At 38.2% G+C, this 27,140-nt stretch overlaps 1 protein-coding gene across 1 annotated transcript in view; it reads right to left on the bottom strand.

The window, feature by feature from the left end:
* Positions 1-27,140, bottom strand: part of TMTC2 (transmembrane O-mannosyltransferase targeting cadherins 2) — a 251,575-nt gene that overhangs the window by 136,565 nt on the left and 87,870 nt on the right. The window contains exon 2 of the mRNA XM_086471326.1: positions 13,100-13,670. Within this exon, the coding sequence (XP_086327452.1) occupies positions 13,100-13,670 (571 nt within the window). The remainder of the gene's footprint in view (positions 1-13,099; positions 13,671-27,140) is intronic.

Here is a 27,140-nt window from a genome sequence, read left to right on the forward strand (position 1 = left end):
TAAGCTATGTTATGATTCAAGATGCAAATATGCATTATTTTAAAAAGCAGTGAGAAAATTTCTGAGCCATTTTGCTGCAGTCATTCATGTTGACTGGCTTGGATGGAGTCTGTTGATGCTCAGCAGCATGGTTTGGGGACTCACAAAAACAATAAGTAGTCTGCAGTGAGTTTATAAACATGTATGTTTGGGGTTTTTTAAATATCTTTTTTAAAAACAAATCTGAGTATTTAAAATTGTTTGCATATCACAGTATACGTAACATTTAATCAAAATACTGTCCACCAAGCACAGAGGATGAAACAGCAAAGCAGACCATCTGACAGACAGAGTTTGAAGCTGTCTGCTACAGTACAAGTAAAATAAATAACTGTATTAAAAGATTAATTTATTACCCCAGTGAGGCAGTATGTTGGGTGCTAACCACCTAGTGCCACAGAATGCAAGGTCACATATAAAATAAGATTTTATAAAATTTCACTTTTCATTAGTCTGCCAAAACTTCTAAGAATACATATAAACACTGCCTACAATAAAGAATAAAGACACTGCATCCTCTGGCTGATAAGAGCAACTCTGTCGATTAATACAGGAATAGTTAGCCTGTATAGACTTCCAAATTTTGGCTTCTGTATCGTACACTCAGCTTTTCAATCAATTCTCCAGTTTTTGACATCACTACTCATTTCTCCTTTTCCTCCTTACACTTTAGGCAGACAGTCCAAGGAGTGAGACTTAAGCAGGCACTAAAACTCTTTCATTCAAATATAGAGGGGGGGCAGGGGGGGAAGGTTTAATTAGGATTGGTATAGAGCTGAAGCTAAAAACACTGAGCATTAAGGACTATGTCAAAGAGCACTGTCTTCATTAATAAACCTACTAACCTTCAGAATAAGGTTATCATTTCAGACTGAATTTATATCTAGTAGAAAATCAGGCTATAACTGAGAAAGAGATCTCTGTCATGTAGCTATTACACGACTATATCACTTCTGTACTGGATGTAGATTTGCAGTCACAAATATGAACAATGCAGACATTAGGGAAGAAGCTATACTGACACCTGTATCGTCATTATTTCACCTCATGATGGCAGGGGTTATCAGATTATCAGAGCACAGAGGAGCCATCTGGGTACTGCAGAGCCTTGGAGACCAACCTGAGAGCACAAGGACACATCAACCTTTTCGCTACTGTGCAATCACAGATTGCTGACAACACACCATATCATGAGCAGGGCAGCGCCGAGGCAGAAATGGTTATTTCCAAGGATCTAGAACTAATACAGTATTATATATATCATGGTCTACGATGGAATGAAAACAATTTTCCAGACTGAAAACTGATGGATAAGAGAGGTATGCTTTTTTTAAGTTGTGTTTAGAAACTACACATCTTCAAAATACACCAACACAGAGCTACCAAAACAATAATTAAAATATGAACACAGATGGACTGTGCCTTTTTTTTTTTTCTTTTTTTTTCTTTTTTTTTTTTTTTAATTTGGGTTACATGGAATACCTAAATTGTAATTGCAGGTAAAAAGTGGGACTGTGTAAAGATCAAGTAATCTGCCACAACTGCCGCCAGCTCACAGTTTCGTCTTACAGTACGCTAACATGAAGTAAGAACAATTTTCATCATGTAAGGAATTTTTCTTCCTCCTTTTTAAAGTTCAGGATTACAGACAAAATCCTGAAAATATTTACTCTATAGATTTGCAAAGTATAAAGCAAATGAAAACTTTCCAAAGTTAACATTCACCTCCTGATTATTAACAATTCCTTCTGATTTTGGAAGGCCTGAGATGATGAAAGCGCTAAGTTATTCTGACTGCAAGGTGTCCTGATAAAAACAGCACTCATAAACCCTCAGGTCAAAATATGCACGGTGTATATGAATCTGCCTGGCCAGCTTCAAACTTTGTGCACTAATACCAACTTAGTATCAGGCAGCCAAGGAATCCATCTACTTATCTTGCCTTTAGATCCATTTTTGCAGTCTGTACCAAGGTCCCTCACATTAGCTACCTTGGATACTTTCACACTATACGATGATCACTCACTACGGTACAGATCTAACTTGACATAAGAGTTTCTTACCACTGAGATCTTTTACAGAACTTGATTGAAATAATTGATTTTCTCTTCCAGGGAAAGACAACGCTAACAGAAAAAAAGTTGCATGGACAGAAGATGGGGTGGGTTTTTTCCTGGTTTTAAGGGTGCTTTTTTAGTTTTGTTTTTGTTTGGGATGTGTTTTTTATTTGGGTTTTTTTGTTTGTTTGTGTTGCTGTGGGGTTTTTTGTTTAGCTTGGGGGGTGGGATGACAAAATACAGTTTATGAGTGGTTTTTTTCATAAGAAATACTTCTGTATGTGAATCAGGAAGCAAGGTAAAAATATACACTATGCATGTATATTTTTGGGTATACTTCCCCATCAATAAGGTGCAAGAGGGAGTTCTGCAATGCTAGCTGAAAGGAATTTAGAAGTGGGATAAAGATACATAGCTTGATAATTCTTGTTCTGGAAGAAATTATACTTGGGATTTTCTTTGTAAATAAACAGGATTGCATAATCATGGAACTACGTATTTTTAAGTCAATATTCTCAGCTAGAATTACCCACAAAACGTCAAGTTCTTGGTTAATAGCTCAGGTCAGAAGAGGCAGAAATATATAATGGTTTGAACAAAAAAAGAAAAGCAACAACAAAAAAAATCACCCTATAAAATTGCTAATGCTGACTTTCCACAGATTTCAAATTACAAGAAGTCAAAAATGCTATATATAAAGTAGTCCAAAGAAGCAAGAATTAAAGTTAAAAAAATTGGCATTGCTTCTATTTTAAAACTCATGAGAGCTACTTTGTGGTGGTGATTTGCCACTTTTCATAATGTCTTTTAAGGAGAAAAGTTTCCAAGAAAGAGATAGAACTACAATAAATGTATATTTTAAAAATAGACTGTAATCTCACAATCCCTACTAAATAAACACTGCTGTTGATGCAAGCTTCACTGTACTCTACAGCAGTACAAGTTGCCCAAGATACTTTTAAAACATGCAGACTAAAACATGCAAAAAATTTATCCATAACCCCCCAAAGCCCTGTTTTCTGGGAGAGAAAGAATTTACAGAGACTCAATACAATTCTACCCTCTCTTTTCCCCTGCTCCCTCATTGCCTTTATTAACTCAATATGCTCCTACGCTCACTTTAAAGACTTTGTTGCTATGGGAATTTATTTCCATATTTTATTGTCAAGGAGAAAAATGAGATTTTGGTGATTAAATGTCACAGAAGCTCTGATTTTTGCACAGCCCAATCAGATCTACAGCCCTAGAAATAATCTGTGTATGCGTCTGAAAGTCCTACCACTCTGATCATAAAAAGGTACCTATGTTCTCAAGGCACCTAAAAGCCAGGTACACAAATTCTCTCTCCCTTCCCCAAAAACTTTTGGATAATTTTAACATAATTTCCTCATGTGCATTTTCAATTAGTTTCCTAGAAACTTAGAAACAAAAAATATTTTGTTTTCCCCCTCCTCCCAATGTGGACTATCCACAGTATCAAGGGATGATTCTCTTTTCTAAGAGACATTCAAGGTTAGTGAGGCTAGAAATTTACCTCCTAACAACTGACCCATAAAGTCAGCTACAGGATTGCAAGCCTAGCTTCCTTCCCTCTCCATACCTAATCTACATTGCAGCTGGAAAAAGAAATACAGGCATATGTACAAAATATCATTCAGTTCCTCCAGTAAATATGCCAGAAAATGTTTGCTGCCTTCTGTCACAACTGGCTGTTTCCACTGTAAATCTCATACACTTGTATTTTCCCCCTTTTTAATATTGTGACTGTCTTAATGTTTAGAATCACTCACCCTGGAAAAAGTGTGCACATAATCATTAAATCATTACAACTTAAATAAAAATGAGCATAAGCCAGGAAAATCAAAATTTAACCAAATACCAAGAGAAAAGTCTCCCTCGTGGCTGAGGGTTTGCGTATATTCCTGCTCCTTCAACACATGTTCTTCCAGGTCTGGAAGCAGAGCTCATGCTCACGTACCAGGAATGGCTCTCTCTTGAGTAGGACTCTAGCAAGACAACTGTCTTCGAGAACACTGTTCTATCAGATAGACTCAGGCAATGCCTTCCAGGCACTACAATTCTGAAGCTTAGGTGACCACAGTTAAGATGCTTCAAAAAATCAGGAGCCTGATCTTCACATACCCTCAGCAGTGTTCTCTTTCCCGAACGTGCTGTAACACACTGCTGGGAGTAAGAACTCAGAGCATCCAGAAAGCGCACCTGCTCCCTAATCTATTTGATTCTGACCAGGGACATACTCATGGGTTTTTTCTCTTCTGGCACTATTAGCCCAGGCCCCAACTGCTGGGAGCAGACAGTCTAGCTTGCTATTTAGGTGTGACCAACCAAGTGCAATGAGTCCATTTAGTAAAGCCCACTAGGAGCTACAAGGATTCAGCATTCATCACATCAGGACATCTAGGTGCCTAAACATGACACTAGGAGGCTAGTGTAAAGTATTCATGATGGAACATTTGTATGCAAGGCGCAGGGGCAAACTTTCTGTCTGGCATTTAACAAACACCAGGGATACATACTTGATTACACAATCATGAACAAATGCATTTTAACCAAGACACCAAAACAGGTTTAAGCAGAAAGGCGTAACTCCTGAAGCAAATCTACATGAAAGGAATTACACCAGGAGATATTTAAGTCATTAAGACACCACTTAACTCGAGCATTGCAGGGTTTTTTTTTTTCCCATTTTGTGGCCAGTACCCAGACAACTGACTCATGGGAGAAGCAGAACTAGAGAGGAAAGGGACACAACTTTCCAGCTTGTGAACAAACAGAAAATTGAAGATGGGCCAAAGCTGCATATATTTTTTATCCCTCAAAGTTCACAGGTACCCAAGTCCCCTTATCTCAGCATAAAATACTTAATATGTTGACCATCCCTTCCAAAAAGCATGAAATTTATCTGCTCTTTAATACTGATATTTTAAACAGGAACATTGCCAGCTCTTAGAAAAACACAGTTTTACAAAGCTTCTTCAATTAGGGAGCTAATCACTAAGAGAAAGAAAAAACAACACCTGCAAATATTCCTCACGTTCTGAAACTGTTGTTATACTCTATGGCAAGTTTGGTGCTTTCAGTTGATTCATTAAATGTTTTTAAAACATTAAAAGTTAGGAAAGTAACACTGTCAGCTTGATATTGTTTGCACAGGTTTTGTAAACTGGCAAGTAGCAAGCCCACCAATGTCCTGTAATTAAACACCACCATGAAAAATTCATGCTCTTCTTGATGTTACTAATTGGCATGTAACCTCAGAATGAAAAATAAGTGCTAAGACCAACTGTGCAAAGTCCCCGGAATCTTTTTCACCCTGTGCCTCAAAGAATCCCTTTTAAGCCAGGGAGGAGAATGGAAGACCACAGCATACTTTGTGTGCTACCGTGCAGTATAAATCTTACGCAAGACTGAAGACAGTGACAACCTTTCTCTAGCAAACTATCCTCTCTGTTAAAGGGAAGGTTCTTCATTTCTTCGCAGTCTCTGTAAATAGGAAAAGGCTTCTCTTTTTTAAATTTACTTACTTGTTTATTAAAGAGGCCTTTGCCTTTTCCATCTTTTCAGAGAGGCATTCTCAAATATAGGCTCCAAAATATTATTGTAGACTTTAAGCAGGCAGACAAAAGTAACGCAGATTTTAGTAGCAACTCCAATAAAGACACTACAGATCTAATATTAAAATATAACCCATTTTAAGCCAGCGACTTCAGTAAGATAGCGTATGATTCCTCATTTTTAAAAACCACATTTGTTAAATTTGCCTTAGGACGCTGTATTTCTGTCATATGTGATCTGTTTCAGTGATTTAAATCATGCCACGAAAATATTTTCAGGAAACAAAAGCTATTTATACATATTGATGTCCAATTCAGTACCACTCCACTGCCATCACAGGGACCTACAGGAGATCAGTATCTCTGAGAAGAGAGATAGAGGAGGCCAATCTTGCTTTTCTTATTTCAGGATCAAAAGGAAAAACAGCAAGCAGCTGTGGGAACTACAGGAAACAGCAGTGTTAGCTACTTGAAATTGTCAAGAAAGGAGTAAATTGCAAAAAGCTTCTTTTGTCTAGGAAATATCTTCTGGGGGGAGGAGGAGTGATGGTCAAGACCACACAGGCCTCATGCTGCTGCCATCCAGCAGAGTGAAGAGAAAAGCACCAGGCTGGCTCACCCGCAAATATGAGCAATGTATGTGCAGGCACATTCGTCTCAGCATTTCCACAATTTTGTACAGACTTAAAGCTGCCAGAAAAATTAACCCCCAGCTGACCACCACAGAACGAAAGATCATAGCCAGGGAACTAACTGGGCCCCAGCTGGAGCTCCCCATCTTTTCCTCAGCTCTTGAAATGCAAAAGGTTACGCAGCACACAAATGCAATGTTTAACAGCTTAGCATACCTGAATATGCAGCTCTTGTTAGACAAAATGAACCTGAAATTAGTCAGGTCATGTTTTGAAGCTGTAAGTTATTTATTATTTCTAACCGGGAACAAAGTAGTCTCAAGGAAAAGTACGTTTACTAAATATCTGACTACAAGGATGAAGAAGACTGTCCTGTGAGAAAGCAGCTGCTGCCCTAACAGTCTAAACAGTAAAGCTTGACCATACCCACACAGGTGTTTGAGAGAAATAACATAAAATAATAGCTTACTGATCAGATCTGCCAAAATATCCAGGCCTGTGAGTAAGTTCAAGCATAATAAAATTCCTTACACTGTAGAAAATAAGCAGAAAATAAACCATCAAGCTAGATTTTAAATAGTGATAAAATACTGCTGCAAAACAGCGCAATTTGTAGATGGAGAAGAGGTGAAAAACTAGCAAGAACTGACTAGTGCATTCCTAAGGCTTTAGAGCTCCTCGGAAGAGAACGATAAAACTGCAAATTTAAATCAAGAGCAGCATTTTATTTTGAAATTGCCTTCCAAAGCACGACAATTCTAAAAGCAGCGACTTCAAAGAGTAATACAGAAAGTGGCTTATTTCAAGTTTAGAGTATTCTCAAAAATCAGTAGCTTTATCTAATACCCAGCAGGTGCTATTTTGAGCAGGAATCATACATATCACCCACAACTAAGGCTGTTTCAAGACCATAAAAGAAAGTAGTGTTTCATAAAACTTAGTTTGGTGGTTGACCATGTCATCCACGGAGGCCCCAGGTTTACATCATTACCTTAAATAAAATATAGGCTTCCAATAAAATTGCTTTTTACAAAACCAATACTGTTATAATGGCACAGAAGGTTAGATAATGCATCCTGCAATCCAATTTGTGGTTCACATTAAGCTATAGATACCAATAACTAATTCCACATGTGAGACAGACCTCCCGGAGGGAGATTTTAATCAAATAAGTGATGGGAAAAAGAGAGGTTTCCTCATTTTAGTATAACAAACCTCCTGTACTAACAAAATGTTGATCTGGTAAAATGTTACTGTACTATACCAGTGGAACATTAGTAGAACATACATCTGGTTTAGTTATTTCTGTAAAGCAGTTTATACACGTAAAACACAGAGCAATAAATACTTTATCATTACCATTATATTAAAAATGAGTTTTAAATGCATTTGCCCCATCTTTTTAAGTGCTAATGTTGTCCAGCTCCATTCCCACTTACAAAAAAAAAAAAGTAATAAAGGGGTTTATATTAGCTTTGTACTACTAATTGGACAGAAGACTGTGTACTGCAATGTTGATTAATGGTTCTGCTCTCGAGCTGGAGATTGCAAGTACAAAAAAAATTAGGCCTCTGAATTTGCATATTTGCTACAATTACGAACTTGATCACAGCTCTCTCCCGTATTCAGGTTCCCCCCTCCCACCCCTACACTTTTGGGGGGTTAACTTGCTCAAGTCTAGTTGCTGACAGGTACAATCATCCGATACCTACGATACATGACAACTCAATCAATCTGCATACCTGCCATGCAACGTACACTGGAAATGACTCAAGGTCTAAAATGCTGAAAAAAAATCGAACAAAGGCCTAACTTTCAGCCATAAGGAATGCTTTGCACCAGTAGAGCACCACTTTCTTTTTTAATTGCTCTCATTTCAGACAACTCATTTAGTCCCCAGTAAATACACTTCCATCAAAATCTGCTGACTTAAAGACAGCACATATATTCTTGTCAGCCAGTCAGACAGAATAAAATAGGGCTAACCAAATGAAATGGGGTCCAGACTGACAACTTTGCCAGCCAGAGTGAAAGCATCACAGGCAGACGGGAATACAGAACTTGGCAAAAGGAAAAAAATCAGCAGCCAAGTTCTACTGAATAACCAATATGCAGATGACAGGGGAAAGAGCTGGATAGTTTAATAAGTAGCTATGATACACATTTTTAAAGCACATTAAGAATAGCTTCTAAATAAGGGGTAATATTCATCTGCTCTGCTGGTGGTCCTGTTCTGCAGCTGCCTTGTTCAGAAGCCCTGCCAGTCTACTCAAATCACCCTGGGATGCTGTCATGTACTTGATGTGACAAATCAGGACTCACATGATAATAGATGTGAGCCCAGTAAACAGCTACTGGTCTGGCGTAGTAGCCACCATTTTGTATTTATTGGACACTCAGCCCAAAGATAAAAACAAAATGGAAAATAACAGGCTTCTCACCCCAATGCCGTCTCCTACCATCTGCTGGAGCATTTTTAAAGCTGCTTTTACGAGCTCATCCTTTGCTGACCATCTTGATGAAGGTCAGTGGTTTTACTATTTTTTAAACATAATTAATTGTGTCTCAGTTTCCCCAGTGGTATATTCTGAAAAAGAATATAGAAGCTGAAATCCATAGTCTGGCAGCAAGCCAGCCCAGGTCCTTAACCACCAACTCCCCCAAATCCCTCACTCTCCGTTCCTTGTTTCTGCCCCTACACCTCAGCTTTCCTCTCAGTAATTGCCAGTACAGCTGTTTGTAGAGCAATGATGAGGACTGGATATAACTGAATTGATTCAGGTTTAAAATAACCCAAAGATATATCTGGGATATTTGGCAGGGGGTGGGGGTGTTAAGGGTTATTTTTTACCCACATTTCCTCTCGATTCCAGTTTGGAGCACAGGCTAGAGAACAGTTGTGTCAGCTCTGCTGGACAGGATTTAGCTCAAGATTAGGTAGCTCCTTTCTACAAGGCATTCAGTTTCATATTGTTACTGCTTACTTATTTAGTACAGATTTGAGCTAACCATCTCTTAAAATTATTTTCCTTTCTTTCTTGTCTCCATTTTGCACGTTTCACCTCCAATGCACTACAACAGACTATAACTTTTTCTTAGACTGACCTTTTTGATGTCTTTTTTTCCCTTTTCTCCTGCCATTGCCTTCCCCCATTATTTATACTGGGAAAACACAAAGCACAAATTCCAAAACAGGTAAACGGACACGATTATTTCAAGTTGCCCAGACATTCTAATAAAGAGTCCTCTGACAAGACAGGGTTCTGTTTGGTAGGTTTGGTGCGAGGGTTTTTGTTTCGGTTTAAACTGTACTCCCGTTTTGAAACGCTCAAGCCAGTTGGGTAACACAGGACAAATCTGTAGATGGCTGCTTTGGTCTCACGCCATTTGCAATGCAGGAATGTCTTTTCAAGCATGAAAAACTGTTTGCAACAACATTAAAGAAAAAAAAAAAAAACAACAACAAAACTTAATCCAAAAGTTGATTTTGTTTGCTTAAGGAGATTTTACAGTTTGTTGTACGAAGAAAGAATTTGTCAGTTCTTACTAGGGACTCATTTTATTTAAGGCCAAGGCAGCAGCAAGAAAAGGGCAACACCCAAATGATCCCAAAGAGATGCAGAGCTGGAAGTTTTATTCATTTTTGTTTGAGTCTGTGCTTTAATTCCACATAATGCAAAAATTAATCTATTGACTACATACTTTGGAGTTTTGATTATTTTAAATACAAAACTTAAAAAACAAAGCAAAACAAAAAACCACCTGCTTGTTCATCACTGTATGCATAAACACACAGAATCAAACTAAACCCAAAGCTTTTAGTAAGAAAACTCAGCTCTGTTCTTACTAATGATTTCAGAAGAGACAGGTTATCACTTTAATATGCCAGTCTTACAGTGTAATCATCTTGAAATTATTTCAAAATAAATCTAAAAAGTAATTTTAAATCAACATGACAGCATCTAACTTGCCTTCGTGGTCAGGACTTGTCAAACATTGGTCAGACATGTTCCAATCAAAATCCAAATTTCTCCAAATGCATTGGCCAGTCTCATATTATCCATTGATATCAACTGAAGAGCACCCTCCAAAACTGATTCCCAGTCTTCGGATGGAGCAGGCCAGAGAAAGTCTCACTAACTTGAACATCCTCTAAAAAGTATTTTATGTGAAAGGGTAAAGCTCAAAGACCAAACGAAATATAAACACAGTGAGAAAGTGCCTCAGAAAACACTGACTGAAAAGACGACAATGCACTAAAGTAATTATTTTCAGTATCTTTTTTAGGTAAACCATAATGTTTTTATTATCCTAAAATGTTTTTATCATACAGTGTGAAGCTCTTCAGAAGACTGAAGCATTTTCTTTAATTTGCTTTCAAGGTGGTAACTTTGTTCCTTTTTGATAAACCTGTCTTTATTTATTTTGAATTTACAGTGATTATTCTTACAAAAGGCTTGAATTTCATTCCTTTACTTTCCATGGAGTCTTTGGGAACAGGAAGCTACTCTAAAGGTAGAGGCCATGCAAGGTTGAAGTAAAAAAAAGAGTACACAGGCAAGTACTCAAAACGAACACTTCTCATAACAGGCTAGGTCAATGAAAATATTCCTGGCATCCCAAGTCCCACAGGATGATATATTCTTACAAAAATTTCTGTAATTTGTGAATTATTTTTTTAAAACTTAAGTAAAAAAGAAGACTTACTGAAGATATTTTTTTAACTGAAGCTCCCATCACTGTAAATGAATTAACAGAGGCTGTCCTATTATAGAGCTAAAACTTGGTCAGCAGTGCTCAGCCTGAACAGATGTACAAGGAAAAGGTAGCCTAGTAAATTAGTGAATAAGGAAACGCGTTTCTGGCAGATTATGCAAAACATTCATATTTTTGTTCACCTCATAAAATTCCTATCCAGCTAAAATCCAATCTCCATAAGGGTTTGTAATCTACAAAGCACAGAATTATTATTTCTGTTGTTACAGATGGAGAAAAAAAAAAGAGGCAGTAACACTAGTTTGCTGTCCAAGACAACTCTGATGCCGGGTGAAAAAATACCTGCGCAAGCCAGGTGTCCAAATGTAGAGCTCCACACTTAAGAGAGGCCTTATGTTCAAAGAGTTAAGACGTGGAACCTTGGATTTCACCTGGGTCACTTAAGTCTCATCTGGACCAATTTTACTCTGGCCTTGTAGCAGGGAAGGGGGAAAAAGGGGAGAAAAAGCTTTTCCATGAAAAGTTCATCAGAAATGTCTGCAAAGGTTTTGGTTTTTGAGCAATGAGTGTTCTGTAATAAAAATCTTCCTAGCTCTATGACTGTATTTTGGCCATTGCAGGATGCACTGAGGAGAGGCTGTGAGAAATACTAGTTTAGATTTGTTGTGAAGTCATGCACAAAGTGTTTGGTATTTCATATGTGCCATATGAATGTTTTTACCACTGTTTAATTCTATAGGGTAGGCTAACAACTGAGATACGAAGCACATTTCTTAAAGCACAAAATCTCATCCTGTATCTTTCAGAATAAAGCTTGCTGTCACAGATGCACTTTTTTTAAAAGCCTCAATTAGTTTACTGTTTGTTTCGCTCAGCGTTAGGTGCACAATGTAACATACACTACTTGGCTACTGACACTCAAATATGGGTCTTATCCAATATACACGAGTAAAAAAAAAAATTATTTAAAAAAGTTATTTCCTTTTCAGTTTTGTCAGAAAAGAGCATGGTAACTAAGTCAGAGAAGTTTAAGAGGGAACTACCAGAGACTACTTGTTTCTTTGACTCTGATATTTTCCTTATATACTACAGCCATATTATACAAGCAGAAATCATCACTTCTTTATGAAAACCTACAATTTCTTTTCAATTCATTTGAGTGAGAAATCAAAATTTTTAAATCACAGTTTTTGAGATAGATTGCAAAGCCACCTTTTGTTTTATTGCTTTTCTTGGTTATGTCTCACTGAAAAACGTGACAACACATATCCCTATGAAACATTTTCCTTTCATTAATTCAGTATTTTTCTGAAAGCAAGCCATTTCACTGAAAATAAAACTACATATACTCAGCTTACTCGTTTGTCCAGCAACTGATGTAAATGAGTTTTGATTTCAACTGGGGTTTCTGGGTGCCGCTAAAATACATGCAGTTTTGTGAGAGGGGAATTAGGGGGGTTTGGTGGGCTTGTTTGTTTGCTTGCTTACTTTACCTGCTTGTTCTCCGGCAAGAAGTTAAAAAATGAGAAATATTTATTTTGTTAAGGCAATAATACATTTGAGTCATAGCTCCTACTAGGGGGAGAAAAAAATACATGCCAAAGGCATGCACCCAGTTTCTATGCATCTCTGTTAAACTAGAACAATAAGAGCTCTACCTTTTGCCTCAGGGAGCCTGTAGATGATATCAGCTGCCGCACTTGCACGCCCCACCAAACTAAGCTGAGTTTGCAAGATGCAAGAGGATAAGAGCATGAATGAATTCTTTGCAAAAGGCAGCCAGATATCCAGTGCGCAATGGTAAACAGAATGAGGAGGGAGCTGCTGAAAGGGAGGAAAGTAATTGAAAAAAATACATCCCCAGTGTCAAGTAATAGCAATGGATAATATCACATTGTTTAAACAAAATGTAAAAACCCCATACTAAACTGCTTTAAATGTTCTTTCAGCATTAGACATCTGTGCTTATTTTTGGGAGTTAACTAAACTACTAAGAATTATTGTGTACTTGAAAACTCATTTAGCACCTGTTTAATAGTGACTGGTGCTTTACTAACAGCTTATGGGAAAGGAGACTCACCTTGTATAAAGCAGGAATGATCTGATGCATTTTCAGTCGATGAAATACAAAGATATCATACACCGCTGAAATGGCCAGAACAGTCACTCCTTGCTCCTTCCACAGCATGCTGCACCCCGCACACAGCCCCGCTCCCAAGATCCAGCCCCAAGTACTCGGTGAGGAGCCTCTGGTAGAGCAGTGCTTCACGTAACACATCAGGGAAAGCAGAAAGAAGAGGCAGGCTCCAATGTCTGCCCTCCCTACAATCCCCGCTACAGCCTCCGTGTGGATCGGATGAGATGCAAACAGCAGGCCTGCTATCAGGGTCCAGTACCCATCTCCAAACAGGATCCTGGAGAAGTTTGTGAAAAGGCCTGTGACTGCAGCATGTAATAGGACGTTTACAAGGTGGTAGCCCCATGGGTCCATCCCTCCAACAGCATGGTTAATGCGGAAGGACAGCGTGCAGAGAGGTCTGTAGGACTTGTGGCTCCCACTGTGAGTGAGCAGTGTCCCCCAGAAGTCATTGTAGAAGATATGGGTCCAGGGCGTCTCAGGCAGAAGGTCCTGGTTTGTCTTGATAGCTCGACTACAAAAGACAAATAAAAACTTAATTTCAACAGAAGGAAAAGGGTACAAACGAAAGGCTGTGAAAATGCAATTACTCTGCTACCACAAGAAAGAATGGCACTGCTTTGGTGCTGCTTTAATTCAAGCTTTGAATTTTTACAGGAGGTGTTAGAAAACTATGTATCTATTGACTTCCCACTAAAGCAAAATTTCCATATAAATTGGCTTTTAAAACATTAGAAACAGATGTTACGCTGCTTCCATTAAATTAAAACACCCTTCAGTGACATTCTTCTGAGTTTAACCCAGGAGTAATCAGTTAAGATTTGATGAGTTATAATTAAAAAGCAAAAGAAATATGACAAAATTACAAACATTATTGTTGAAAAAACCAGATCCTCTAGTAATTCCGAACTAAAAATGCAACTGGCCTTTTATACTAAAATTTTAATTTAGGTGTTGGAATGAATCTCACTGACATGGGCAAATAATAAATACAGAAGCTGGTAGGAGCATGCAAATCTCTGGTGCTGTACAGGGCACTCCCACAACCCTCTCGTACATATTTTGACTGACAATATTTTCTGCAAACACCTTGCTGGAGGCAGACAGCAGAATATTTTGCAGATGAAAATATACCTTCTCTTTAAATTTCTTATATTTACAATGGAGGAAAAAAATATTTTTAGTCTGTATTAGTTTATGTATTCAAGTCTGTCAGCTTGATTGGAAAAAAAAATGCTGCAGGTTTCAGCATTTATGTTTCCAACACCCCGGCAAGGACTGGTGCCAGCCATTAGCAGTCTCCATGTCTAATTCAGTACTGTAAAAATCTGTCCCCTATAATGTTTGTACAAATCAAATCATTTGCATTTAAAATTTATGCTGTGGGAGAAGGTATGAGACCTGCTTAGCAGAAAAGATGACTAGAATTTAATTAGTTACTTGCCTTCATAACTGAAGTTGTATTTAAGCAATTCTTTAAAGATGCATTTTTGTAACTACTGAGCTTAACTCATTTAGCATTTATTTTACCAGGGTAATTAAGAATCCAGACAATTCAAGACTCTTCTATTAAAAATATTAAACAAGAGAGATGATTTATATCTAATTCTTGACTCATTCCCTTTTTCTGACTTTCCAATAAATATCTTCCCATAATTAACAATTTTCAATTCAGATGAGGAAGGAAAAAAAAAAAAAAAAGGTGTGAAACCCAGGACTGTGTTTGCAATGCACCACTCTAATTCATACTCCAAGGCTCCCCTCACACTCTCCATTCCCTTGGAATGTGTATACAAATCCCTTTTTTTTTTTTTTTTTAAATGGTATTACTTTCAGGAATGTTGTCTTGTTCTGTAAAGAAAAATGCTCAAACATTGATATACCATGCCACAGAATCTTCATGCAAATACTCCAAATACCATGCAGCTCAGCATTTCCATTGTCCAGAGCACATTGCTGTAATGCTTTCAGACATGCTTCCTCTCGGCATGTCCTTTTGTCTCTGAGCATACAGAGGTTATGGAGAGGTCCGCTCAAATCCTTTAAAGATCTGATGATGCTTTCTAGAATACTTGAAAATTTTCATTTTGACTTCTGCTTATGCAGTGGATCAGGTTGCTGGTATTTGTTTTCCCAACCCCACACACATTTTTCTCATTTTAGTCCAGTCACAAAAGAACATTGGAAGAAAACAAGATCTTTGTTTTCACATTATTTATCTTGTCCTTCCATGTAGTCCTTTCCTGAAATCTAATTCCTCTGTTTGTGATTTCAGTTTGTAGTATGACTCTCAAAACCACTATCAAAAAACTAGGAATTCGACAAGAATAAAGCAGGTGTTAAGCTAGAAAGAATCCTTTCTCTGCAAAAAACATAACACATTAGACTACAGACTCCCAAGCGCTAAGAATGGCTATCGGATGTCAGGATTTAGAGTTGAAACACTGAACTGCAAAAGTGCTTTTTCTTGGAGGAAAACTAAGAAAATAAGTGGCAATAATACTGCCAGCGCAACTGCCCTCCCCCGAGGCAGAGCACTCTGCTATAAAGAGCCTAGATGGTGCACAGGTTGTTCCCAGGAAACGGTAGCTTTTATTGTATCTTTTGCAAATGTGGCCATTTTAAGTGCAACCACTTAAAAAAAAACCACCAACAAAACAAACAGAACTGCAGCTATGAGTACACATGTATAAAACAACTCCACACTATGCTGCTACACTTGTTAAGAGAACAGCCCTCTCCCTCTAAGCTGATCATTTTCATGCAGCACATACTCATGTTGGACTATTCCCCACCAAAAGTAAACTGCTTTTCTCCAAATCATAAAGAAACCTATTGTGCATTCTGAAGGCATTAATACAGCCAAATTTTATTTACAGCCTTAGCAACAAATTTGATGCAACCCTGATCCTTTCTCGTTCAGTCCTGTTCATATTAAAAATTTTTTTAAAAAAAACAAACCAACAAACAAAAAACACCCATAAACAAACCCCAAACCCACCACAACAAAAAACCAAAAGGAAGCCTTCAAGATAGGGTATTGATCACCCTGTATCTGGGTACAGATTTCAGCAGGCAGTTCTGAAATACTCCTAGTTTCTTAAGTGTGTAAAGGCAACAGATTCTAGTACCTGCCAGTTATCATGAAAAACACAGAAGCTGCCAGTCCCAGCTTACTCGGTGGTTCAGTCAGGTCAAATGTTGTATTCTCTATGAGTCAAAATTTTAAATAAAGTTCTTTCCATATGGTTACTTTTTTGCTAAATGTTTGAAAGTAAAAGAAAAAAGTCTAGCTAATGCTTGGGGATATTAGAAAAGTCTAATACAAGAGCAAAGCTAGATGTCCTACAGCAAAGAAGCATGTCTCACATAGGTTGCTTGTTAACATTCAACAACTACTCTGTTTCACGTTATAAAATGTAAGGAAAAACACACTCAGCCAACATTAGATTTGACTGTGCAACGGCACGCAGGAATATGAGCATCTGAGATACTGGAGCCAGGCAGCTCTGTGTCATTTTGCCCTCAAAAGTAAAAGTGAACAAGGTCTCAGTAGCACTAAGGACAACACCCTGGACAACACCACTACAGGTCAGCCAGAAACAGCCCACGCACAACCAGCCGGGGCCATGCCCATCTGCATCGCCAGCCTGGCTGTCCAACAGCACTGGCAAGAAAAACACAAAATGAAATGTTTATCTCTGTGAAGGGGAGAGAAATACAAGCTCTGTATCTAATAAAAGAACAAAAATAAATAGTACTAAATTGCTCATGTCAGGGCCCCAAGGGCACTAATAAGCCTTGACAGCCCTGACCTCCCTCCCGAGGCTCCCGCACCCTGTCTAAGGCCCAGGACACCATGTCAGCCCCCCGGGGCCATCAGCCCCTGCCCCAGTGACACCACAGCCGGTCTCCAGCTCCCCACAGCCCTGCCCTGCCCGGCCATGAGCCCTGCTGAGCCAGGCCCACCCACGGGCCCATGTCCCGGCCTGGCCTCTGCCCCGGGGAGGTGCCCGATGCCCCGGGGCTGGGGCTGCCCCGGTGCCCTGCTCCTGGCTGGGGCAAGGCCCTGGTTTTCTTTAATTACTAAATTAACTAGCCGTTAACTCTGCTGCAGTATGGATGCTTAGTTGCCAATTTCAACGGCAATTTTGAAAGCAGTCCCTCTTCACAGGCTGGCAGGTAGTGCTGACACATCCTTTGTAAAGCCTCCCGCGCTGGCAGCCACCGGGGCTCTCCACAGATAGAAAATAATATTAATTGCTGGCTCTGGGAAAGACTCTGGGATAAAGGAAACTACAAAACGCCTTATTAGCCTTGTCTTCTCCTTCACTCACAGTTTACCTTCAGGTTACGTCCCGCAGATTAGTCCAATCTTGCTAATGGGCATAACAAGAGAAACTCTCCGACTGCACTCATCACTCAAAGAGAGCTGTAAACTCTGCTCTCGCTAAAAGGCAGCGGGTCACCAGGGAAAGTCATTTTTCAAAGCTCCAACACAATCGGCATTTTTACTTTCAAGCAGCCTCAGATAAGGGTTGCGGACTCAGTCAGGGAACTTGCTTTCTTCAATTTTTAATGCCTGCCCATTTCACGCATCCCAGGAGAGCGGGATATCTTATTCAGTGTACAACAAATGGATGGGTTTGAGAAGCAGGGCGGGGGGTGGGGGAAGGAATCAGAGTCAGCTATCAATTCTTCAGAAATAGAAGTCTGAAGAAAGACAAAAGCTGTAAAGGCAAAAATCACAATTTCTAATCCACTTGAAAGAATCCTTCTGCCTCCTGCCATAAACCACTTATTTGCCTAGGTTGCTACACACTTTGAGAGCAATTTAGTAAGATTTTTTGATCAAACTCAAAAATGCTGTAGATCCAGCAGTTCACACATGCACATATAGATGCATAAACACACAAAAAAATCCCAGATGTTTTTAAAATTAACAGCTATATATGTCCTAAATGTCTGTGCTAGTGCTAAACTGATCCAGGTGTTAACACCAGGGCAAAAAAACAGATGCGACATTCTAAAGTGATTTAACGCGTTAAGCCTTATGTCCAGCTTCACTATTGCTAATGGTCCCCATATGCTGAAAATGAACATCAGCATTTGAAATAGAGAACATATTTTAAAGAAAAAGGAGAACTCCCAAACGTGCACACAGGAAGCCATTGACCAGCCCTCTCACACAAAGTAGATAGGCAGTGATGGACTGGCAAGTCTCTGCTTGGAGGTTCTTCCTTGGTTTTCCTCAAGATCATTGTTGACTATTATTCATTTACTCCTATTTCATAAATAGCAATGGGAAAGCACCCTAGAGTATTTTTACAGTGGATCTTAACGAGTTGTCCCAAGGATGCTTTCAAGATTATATGTTACTTGTGTAGACAACAAGCCTGAAAACACAGCCAGCATCTGTGGAGTACAAACAGCTTCATATCCCCAATACATACAGCAGCTGAATCAACCCTCCAAACTACTTACAAGCTATTTGTTAGGCAGGTGTGTGGTCAGAAAGCAGGCAAGTAGAGCTTATCATACTTTGGACAATTGTCATACATACAATATACATGCAGTCTGTATCGATAGGATAAAGAAAAATCAGAAAACGCTATCTAGTATGTAGAGATCTCTCAAGAAAGTAATAAGCATAAGTACATGAAAACACATTCATTTAAATGTTTAATTACAGACTCAAGGAAACTAGTTGCCATTCTGGTAGATTTCTGGTGGCATTTATGTCTTACATGCTCTATATTAAGGTCATTCCTTCGCAATAGTTGTGAAAGTGGAATTTATCTACAAATCCAGCAGGCAATAAAGCTTTATCCATGCCACTTCTCAAAAAAAGATCTCTATATTGTGTATCAACTAGGGACACCTGCAGGAGACCAAATTCTGTGCATCCTCTGGGTTTCAAGTTGCAGCTTTTGGTTTCTCTCAAAAGCAAATTTTCTTAGGTGAATCTCTAAAGAACAGCTAATAACTCAGCTGTTTTCAGATGGGAAATACTGGGTAACAGCTAGCTAAGTGATATATAGGGCCCTGAGTTGCTGGCTAGGCTCTGAGAATAGGACTGTATGTACCAAACAGATTGAAGAACACACCTAGTTTCAAATCATATTTTAAATTAATTAAAGGAAAACCCAACATCACAAAAGGGAAATAAAGTTCTAGTAAACTAGTGCCTAGTTAATTTCTGCCAAGGTATGTCCCTTTTCTAACTGTGTAGAAGTACCTGAATGCATCAAACTCAGAGTTCAAACGTTAAAGACAATATATATTTTTAATATAATATTCCTATCCTATGTAACTGCTAGTGAAAGCTATTAACTGAACATGTAGTTAGTGCAGGGCCTCAGGAAAGACAATAGACAATATTATTTATAGATTTTGGACTATTACTGTCCTATAGCAGTAATTTCATAGTCAACTTCCGTTTCACACCAGAATAAACTACGAATAACAGGACTGTAAGTAGTGTTTTAGTCATAAAATTTTCCTGGGTGGGACTTCCCTGAATTAGATACAAGCAGAGTGGAAAGATGGATGAGTAAGACAACCATAACTATACCCTCACATGACTGCGACTGCTGCCAAAAATGAAGACACAGAGAAACAAACAAAAAAACCCTGTAGAAAACAAACAACAAAATCACAGAGAAAGGTTATGGTCTTGTACCACAGTGTAAAGACATACAGACTTTCTGAGATTTTCTAAGCTGCACAATGTCTTTTAAAGGAATTGATCTTTTGAAATAAGCAACATAAATTTGCGGAATGCAATGGGAAAACAGACGTCTAAGCAAGGTAACGTGTTCCTTGTTTATTACCATGAATGACTCTATCAGCTGTGGTTTGACATCATCCACCAGTAGGCTATGATCCAACAGCCCATCAGCTGCAGACCTCTAGACTTTATACATCTGTTACTGAAGACGCACGGTGTTATTCGGAAGCAGGAAGCAGTGGCTGTAGTTAGATGTAACACTGAATGCTATTGGGCATTGCCGTAACTACACTGAATGTGCTGCATGTATTGATTTTCTTATTGACTAAAATGGCTTTGAAGGCTTTAAGTAACTAAAGGTTCAAAACATTTTGGTTACAAGAAGGTTGAGATGGCCTGAAAAATCTTTTCCACCCAGAACATAAATATCTCAAATGCTAACTATAAAGGCTTTGAACTCTATCTTTCTCCATAGTATAAGCCTTTTCATTTCTAAGTGTGTCCCCATATGCTGAAAGAATCTGGCCTTAATATTAACCTTAAGTGCACCTCACTGCCTCTCAGTTTAAGCTTTAGCCTGACATAACAAATATTAGAAGACGGACTATGTGAAATTTGAAACCATAATTAATACCAACTGCCTGGCATTGTACTATTTGATTATTCATGCACAGGTAAAAAATGCATGCTGGAGGGAAGTGAGAGAAATAATTAATATTTTCTGATGCTGAACAATGGGATACCATCAGTTTCCTCTCTGGAGGGAGCAGATTAAAACAGAGGGAGAAGAAGGGCTCCTGTCTTTCTGTCACGTCCCTGTGTTTCTTCACCACAGCATGTACAGTAGGTTTGTGAAGAAACATTTATTGAAAAAAATACTTTAATGCCTAAACCAGAAAATGCTTTCTGCTATTCTCACAGCTGTTTCGTAAGATAGCTTCTTTCCCAACTACACCATACAACATGAAATTGCTAATTCTGTTCCTCTAAGACTTCAAGATACTTCATATCTACCCGATAACATATTCTTTCAAATACACGTTCAAAGTTATTCTTTAAAATATTCTTCAGTGCCAAATTACTGACTAGCAATAACTCAAAATTTGTTTATTTTATAGATATATAGATATAGATGTATATATATGTAATACCAGCTTCTGAAGCGTGGTCAGAATTCATAGTTGGAACCTCTGCTGCTCTTTTCAAATCTATTTTAGATGATAAAAGTGGGCCCAGCAGGCCTTATTAGATTTACTGTTCTGCAGTAGAATACAGCACTATACTATTTCTCTTCCCCACTTTCCTTTGAAAAAATAAAACATAAATAATTTTTGCCATTTCACCATACAGCAACTCACAACAGTACAAGGACAGAAGTATTAAGGCTTAAAAATACAGTAGTTAGAGGAGACATGTTGAGTTTCCTAACCAGATTAATAGCATGGATATTAAACTACTTTTTTTGACAAGCCACCTTCTGAATATATGTAAAGCCTTTCCAAGACACACACATTTTAAAACCATTATCTGAAAATGGAGGCACACATACTGTACCACTACAGAATAGAGTTTCAGTCATACATCGATCAGTCCCATGACTATACATTTCTCTCTCCTTTTCAGTACGTGGCAAACTATACTGAGAAAAAAAGTTCAGTAATTTAATTTTTGAAAAATTACCCTTTTTTTTCTGTTCAGTCTATTTTTTGACACAGGATTTTCAGAAAGTTCAAGGAGATTGTACATAATTATGCCCAAAACCATGCCTCTTGTGCACTCCATATTTAAAGCCTGAAAGAATTTTTAGGCAGCACTCTGACTTTTATTTTTAGTGAAGCATTGAAGAGTATACCCAGGAACACGTACACATACAAATATAGAAATAATGAGGAGAAATTACTGAACCACAACGTAACATACAGACACTCTCCTTTTTACATTTCTTGGGGGGGGGAGGATAAAGAAAAGCATCAAGTTGTGTAAGTTCCTTTCTTCAAGCCTTTTATTTAAGCATAAAAAAACCCTTCATTAACCAAGGTCTGGTCTAAACTTAAAGTTTTACTGGTTTAACTGAAAGGTGTTATTCAAAATCTATTTAGTGAAAACAATTTGGTGTATGCATATCCTCAGAGGTCAATTTAACCTTTAGAACTCATACTGAAGAAATGTCCTTATTGGGGAAGAGGGAAATAAAACCAATCCCAGATCCAGCTATCATTGGTCATGTTCATGTTTTTCACTGTAAGAATCAAGTGATTCGCAAGCAGCCAGACCCACTCTGGCTTTCATTCTCCACAGAACTGCCAAGCCCAGACCCTGGCACACTACAAACTATCAGCTGTGGAATTTGTGCCCACCGAAAATTCTCGTGTCTCCAAAGAGCCTCCTTTTCCCTCCCTTCAGCCCCACACCCCACGATAAAATGCATAAATGCATAAAACTAATGTTCTGACACATACCAATGGTACACCCCTCATCACTTTTCCTATCCAAAGGATATCATGCTATCGGATTTGTGGGGTGGTTTTTCTTTTTCAATAATATTGTACAGAATAAGCATTTCCCATTTACATTACGTGTATTTTGGTATCTTACAAATATTTATGCTGAGGTCTTAAAAGTCTATCTTGTATGGCAAGAAACTAAAACTCTTGGGTATCTTTTTCTTGTAGTATTGCCCATTTTTACTGTAACTGCCCCCTTATGTACATGAAAGATTGCCAACATACACATTAACTTAACACACTACAAAAGGTACCACTTTTAGACAGCAACTTCCAAATAAAGCTGTAAGTGAAAACACAATGCTTAAAATCTTTCTTTCCTGAAATCAGTCTGGTCTAAGGAACCAACCAGATACCCCTGGTCTCCAAAATCATTACTGTGTTCCTAGTCCAGTTTACCAACTTCTCTGATAGGCAGTCACAGGTGATTGTGGTCATAGCCCTATTTGGAGTCAGATACTAAATAATATTAGGAGAGCAAGGGAATCTTCCCTGAGGATTAAAACCAACTAATTTATTCTGAGTCAGCTCCAAAGTCCAGCTACACAGTCATGAACCAACGATGATGTACTGCCATTTCAGTAAAATAGTCTGAGGAAACACACAAAACAAAGCAAGCTTAACTTCATGGGAAAAGCAGCAAGAAATGTTAACATATACTTGAGATAAAACGCAAGGCTTACATTTCTCTGTGATATTTACTCATCAGTGAATCAACCAAAACATTTGAAGTACCTTCTCAGAGGATTCCAAATTAGAAAATAGCACAGTACTTCTTCTCAGATTCCTATTAAGCAAAATTCCTACAGAATATGAAGAGGGACTAAAATCTATAGAAAGGGGGGATAGAAAGCATTTGTGACAGATGGAATTGGACTTTGTCTATGGCAAGGCCTGAGGATATGTCAGACAAATTCCTGGAAACATTTTTGTAAATTATTTTTTTTTCTGCTAAAAAAAAATATGGCCCTTGTTACAGACTTATGTCAAAATCAATTTTTATGAAAACTAAATTCTACTAAAAAGTAAAGCAATCCAAATTATTAAAAACAATATTTGGTCCCGCTAAGATGTATAACGACTTCAAGTGAATAGAGTGACTGTTCAGCATAGTCCTGGATGAATGAACTATGCTCTTTCCAGCTCTCCAGCTCCTTTACAGGAGCACTTTGGGATACCCTTCAAAAACGCACTTTAATAGAGCAGACTGGCACCCACCCATTTGGAAGGTGTTGATCCTACTGAAAAAGGCTGAAATTAGTTTTACTGATTTGTTTCATCTTTGTGCCTGAACAGCTTATCCAGATGCAGGGACCCACTAGAGTAAACCAAGTTTTGTGGCGTGCCATAGTAATTGTGAAACACTAGAAATTGAAACCACAGCAGTGTTTAAAATAAATTTTATTTTCTCTTAATTCCTTAGTTAAGAGCACCCAGTTAGCAGGCAACAGTTTGGGAGTGACATCACAAGGACTAATCACAGTTATTCTGTAAAAGAAAATATAGGCTTTATAGTTGCCCTTATATGCAAGACCACACCAAGCATACTCTCGAGGATTTTACTGGATGCTGTCAAAGACTGAGCTGAAAAGCCAGGAAATGACAAATTAGCTGAATTATGTTATCAGAACACACAGGATCAAATTCTGATTTCTGCTACATTAGCGTTAATCCACATTAGTATTGGAATAACCTCCAATTTATGTTACTGCAACCGGTAGGGTTTTATGATCAACTGCAATTGGCATAAGCTTTTATAGCCTTACAGTAGACCTTTTAGACTTCCAAGCATAAAAACAAAACAGCCAGAAACCATTCCTTTATGGTTTAGAGCAGCTGTTGGGATGCAGGCAGTAAGTAAAAAACATCTCAAACAGCAATTCAGGTAAACTGAAGCCATTACCAGAATCACATACCTGATCAACCTTCCTGACGATACCATTACAGCTAAGTCAAGCTGAACTACAAAAAGCAGCCAGCCTTGTACTGAAACAGTGCCAGATTTTCAAGTCTCTCCAATTCTATGCTAGCCAACCACTTGCACTTTTCTTCACCAATGATTTACATGCCATTTTATTTATTTTTTTTTTTAAGCAGCTTTTATTTTCCTAAGAAGTATCGTTCTAAAAAATGAACATCTGACTATTTACTGGAAGATCAAAACAATATTTAACTGCTAGGCTTAACCTCCCTACTGTAATATTTAAGTCCAACCATCCTTGACAGCAGCACAACAGAAGACTGCATTTTTCCTGGTAGGTGAGAAACCCGAGTGCCACAAAAGGTTATGGTATTTCATAACTCTGGCCTTTAGACAACAACAGATGTAAGTTCTGCCTCAAGAGACCTATAGAGGAAAGCTGATCGAATACAAAGCTTTACAAAAGCTTTAAAAAAAATGAACAGTTTGCTTCTTTCAGTAGTCTACATCAAATACAGAAACAGTTTGTGGGGAAACAATTCATGTGTATTTTATTAAGACAGAAATTGTAAGAAGTCTTTCAAAATTCCAGCATTGCTAATGGACAGTGAAAATTTTGCCTTCTCTATTCAAAGGAGGACTGGCTGAGATCACAATACGGAGAAACTTCAGACATGGGGGAAAAAAAAAAAATCATGGCTAGATTAAGGGAAACACATGCAACAAAGTGCAATGAAGGTGACCCAAATCAACTAGAGAATAGACTGCTTGGCAAGGTCAGCAAGCACTTTTAGACTTCAAAAAAACAGTGAGTACTGTGTTATTGCAATTGTTGACAAAGCAAATGTATGCTCTTCAAGTATCTCAGCTGCTCATGCAAAGATGGAAGAAATACAGAATTTCACATTGGAGAGAAGAAGCTTCAACTTCATATGCTTGAGCTTGAACAAAGTCTGTTTTCTACTAGGAATCTACATGTGGTTTATATATATCATTTAAGAAAGAGTATTGTGATGCTCTTCCCCCCCCCCCCAAAGAGCAACAGTTCATTTGAATCTTCACATAAACTACAGTGCATACCTATTACCTACAAAGCTGGGGAAGGTTACTTCTTCAGAATCAGGCTCCTCTTTGCTGTCTCCCATGGCATTACAAGCCACTGAAAGTTTAAGGAAGAAAATTATAGTTTGCCAGACCATATAAAACAGCAGGATGTATTTATTCCTGCATAATAAAACCAACCTAGAGTAACATAAGGAATAAGCAGCTCCTGCTCTCGGAGACTTGCTTCTTTTTCTAGGGTTCTATATTGAACTTGCTACAAAGTAATCAGGAATTCAAGACTTATTTCTCACCACAGGAAATTAGTTGTTTGGAATAATACAGTGCTGTGTATGCATTGTATATTTCCGAGGTTCCTAACATGTACACAGAAAGACACTGAAAAATGAATTATGACACAAAACAAATAAGTAATACAGCTATCCAACCCACACATCCCATCCACTAAGATGCAGCGAAGGCGTATGAAGATTTCAGTGTAGGCTGTCATGTTCCTTTAATGAAATCTGAAGAAATACTACAATGCTAAGATATTGCTATCCAACTGATTTAGAAAAATTTACCCAGATGATGTATGTAATCAGCCATACGTACCTCATTCAATTCAACTTCATCACCTCCTCTAGTTCCTTCTCAAATCCAGGCTTGTAGGATAAAAGCTTGTAGAAATTAGTGTGGAACAGAGGCAGCTCCTGGCTCATGAGAGGCACTGGGAGCCCACAGGAAACCCAAAAACTCACCACTGCATTTTCAAACTCGCTGAGAGTTGGAAGTCCCACCCCTGGAAAATGGCTTGAATCTAACTGGGAACTGCAGCAGTGCTGATGAGTATGAGTGTCATTTCACATGAAGGCATCCAATCTGAATCCCAAACTTACAGCAAATGCTTAACCATCAACTACTGAGGAAGATAAAACAGTATTTCTAGAGACGCAAGTTGCTGTTATTTTAATATTACAGGCCAAAAAAATAGATGAAAGTTTAAATTAAAGGTAATTTCTGTGGGCCCATATTCTGCAATTTCATGTGTAAATCAAGCCAGGTGACTTATTTCCAATAGCTATAAAATAATAAAATTGGATTCAATGACCTCAGAGATATATATGCTTATTTGTGGTTGTGGCCCCAGGCAACCCTGAAACCAGCCACTGCATTAGGTCAGAAGCATGGCGCACAGCCAAGCTCCTGTAAGAGTTAAAGGTCTTGCACATACTTTCTTTGTGTGTTTATTTGAATAGAATGGTGACTTTGGGTTTTGGGCCACCCATCACTTATAGACCTCCCATAATATTTAAAGGAACTGTTCAGCCAAATCTTAGCATACAGCAGTCAGCCTTGGGATACTAGGTCTTTAAACAAGATGTAAAAACATCAAAAATTGAAGTACCAGTGAAAAACCATCAAAACAGAGTTTTTCTCGAGATATTTTAATGTGTATTTTCCTCTACAGATGAGTCATGCAACATCTTAGATACAGTTTAATTACCATAAGATAAAGAACCTAATTGCTGTTACAAAGCCAAAAGAAATATACACTAAAACACAAACTGTCCAATATAATAAACCAAGAAATAATGGTGACAACTATCAGAAAACAAAGAAAATACTTCAGGCCACCATACAGTAAAATATTTTTTGAAATAAATAAATAAAAGAACCTCTTTTTCCCTTTCTTTTCCAGGGTCACAGAAAGAAGCTGTAACAGCTAACTCATATAATCAGGAATACCACAATGATGTGGGGACGTAAGAAACAAATTCTGATTTG

The sequence above is a fragment of the Leptosomus discolor genome, chromosome 1, assembly GCF_034619465.1.
Source record: "Leptosomus discolor isolate bLepDis1 chromosome 1, bLepDis1.hap2, whole genome shotgun sequence".
Classification (NCBI taxonomy): Eukaryota; Metazoa; Chordata; class Aves; order Leptosomiformes; family Leptosomidae; genus Leptosomus; species Leptosomus discolor.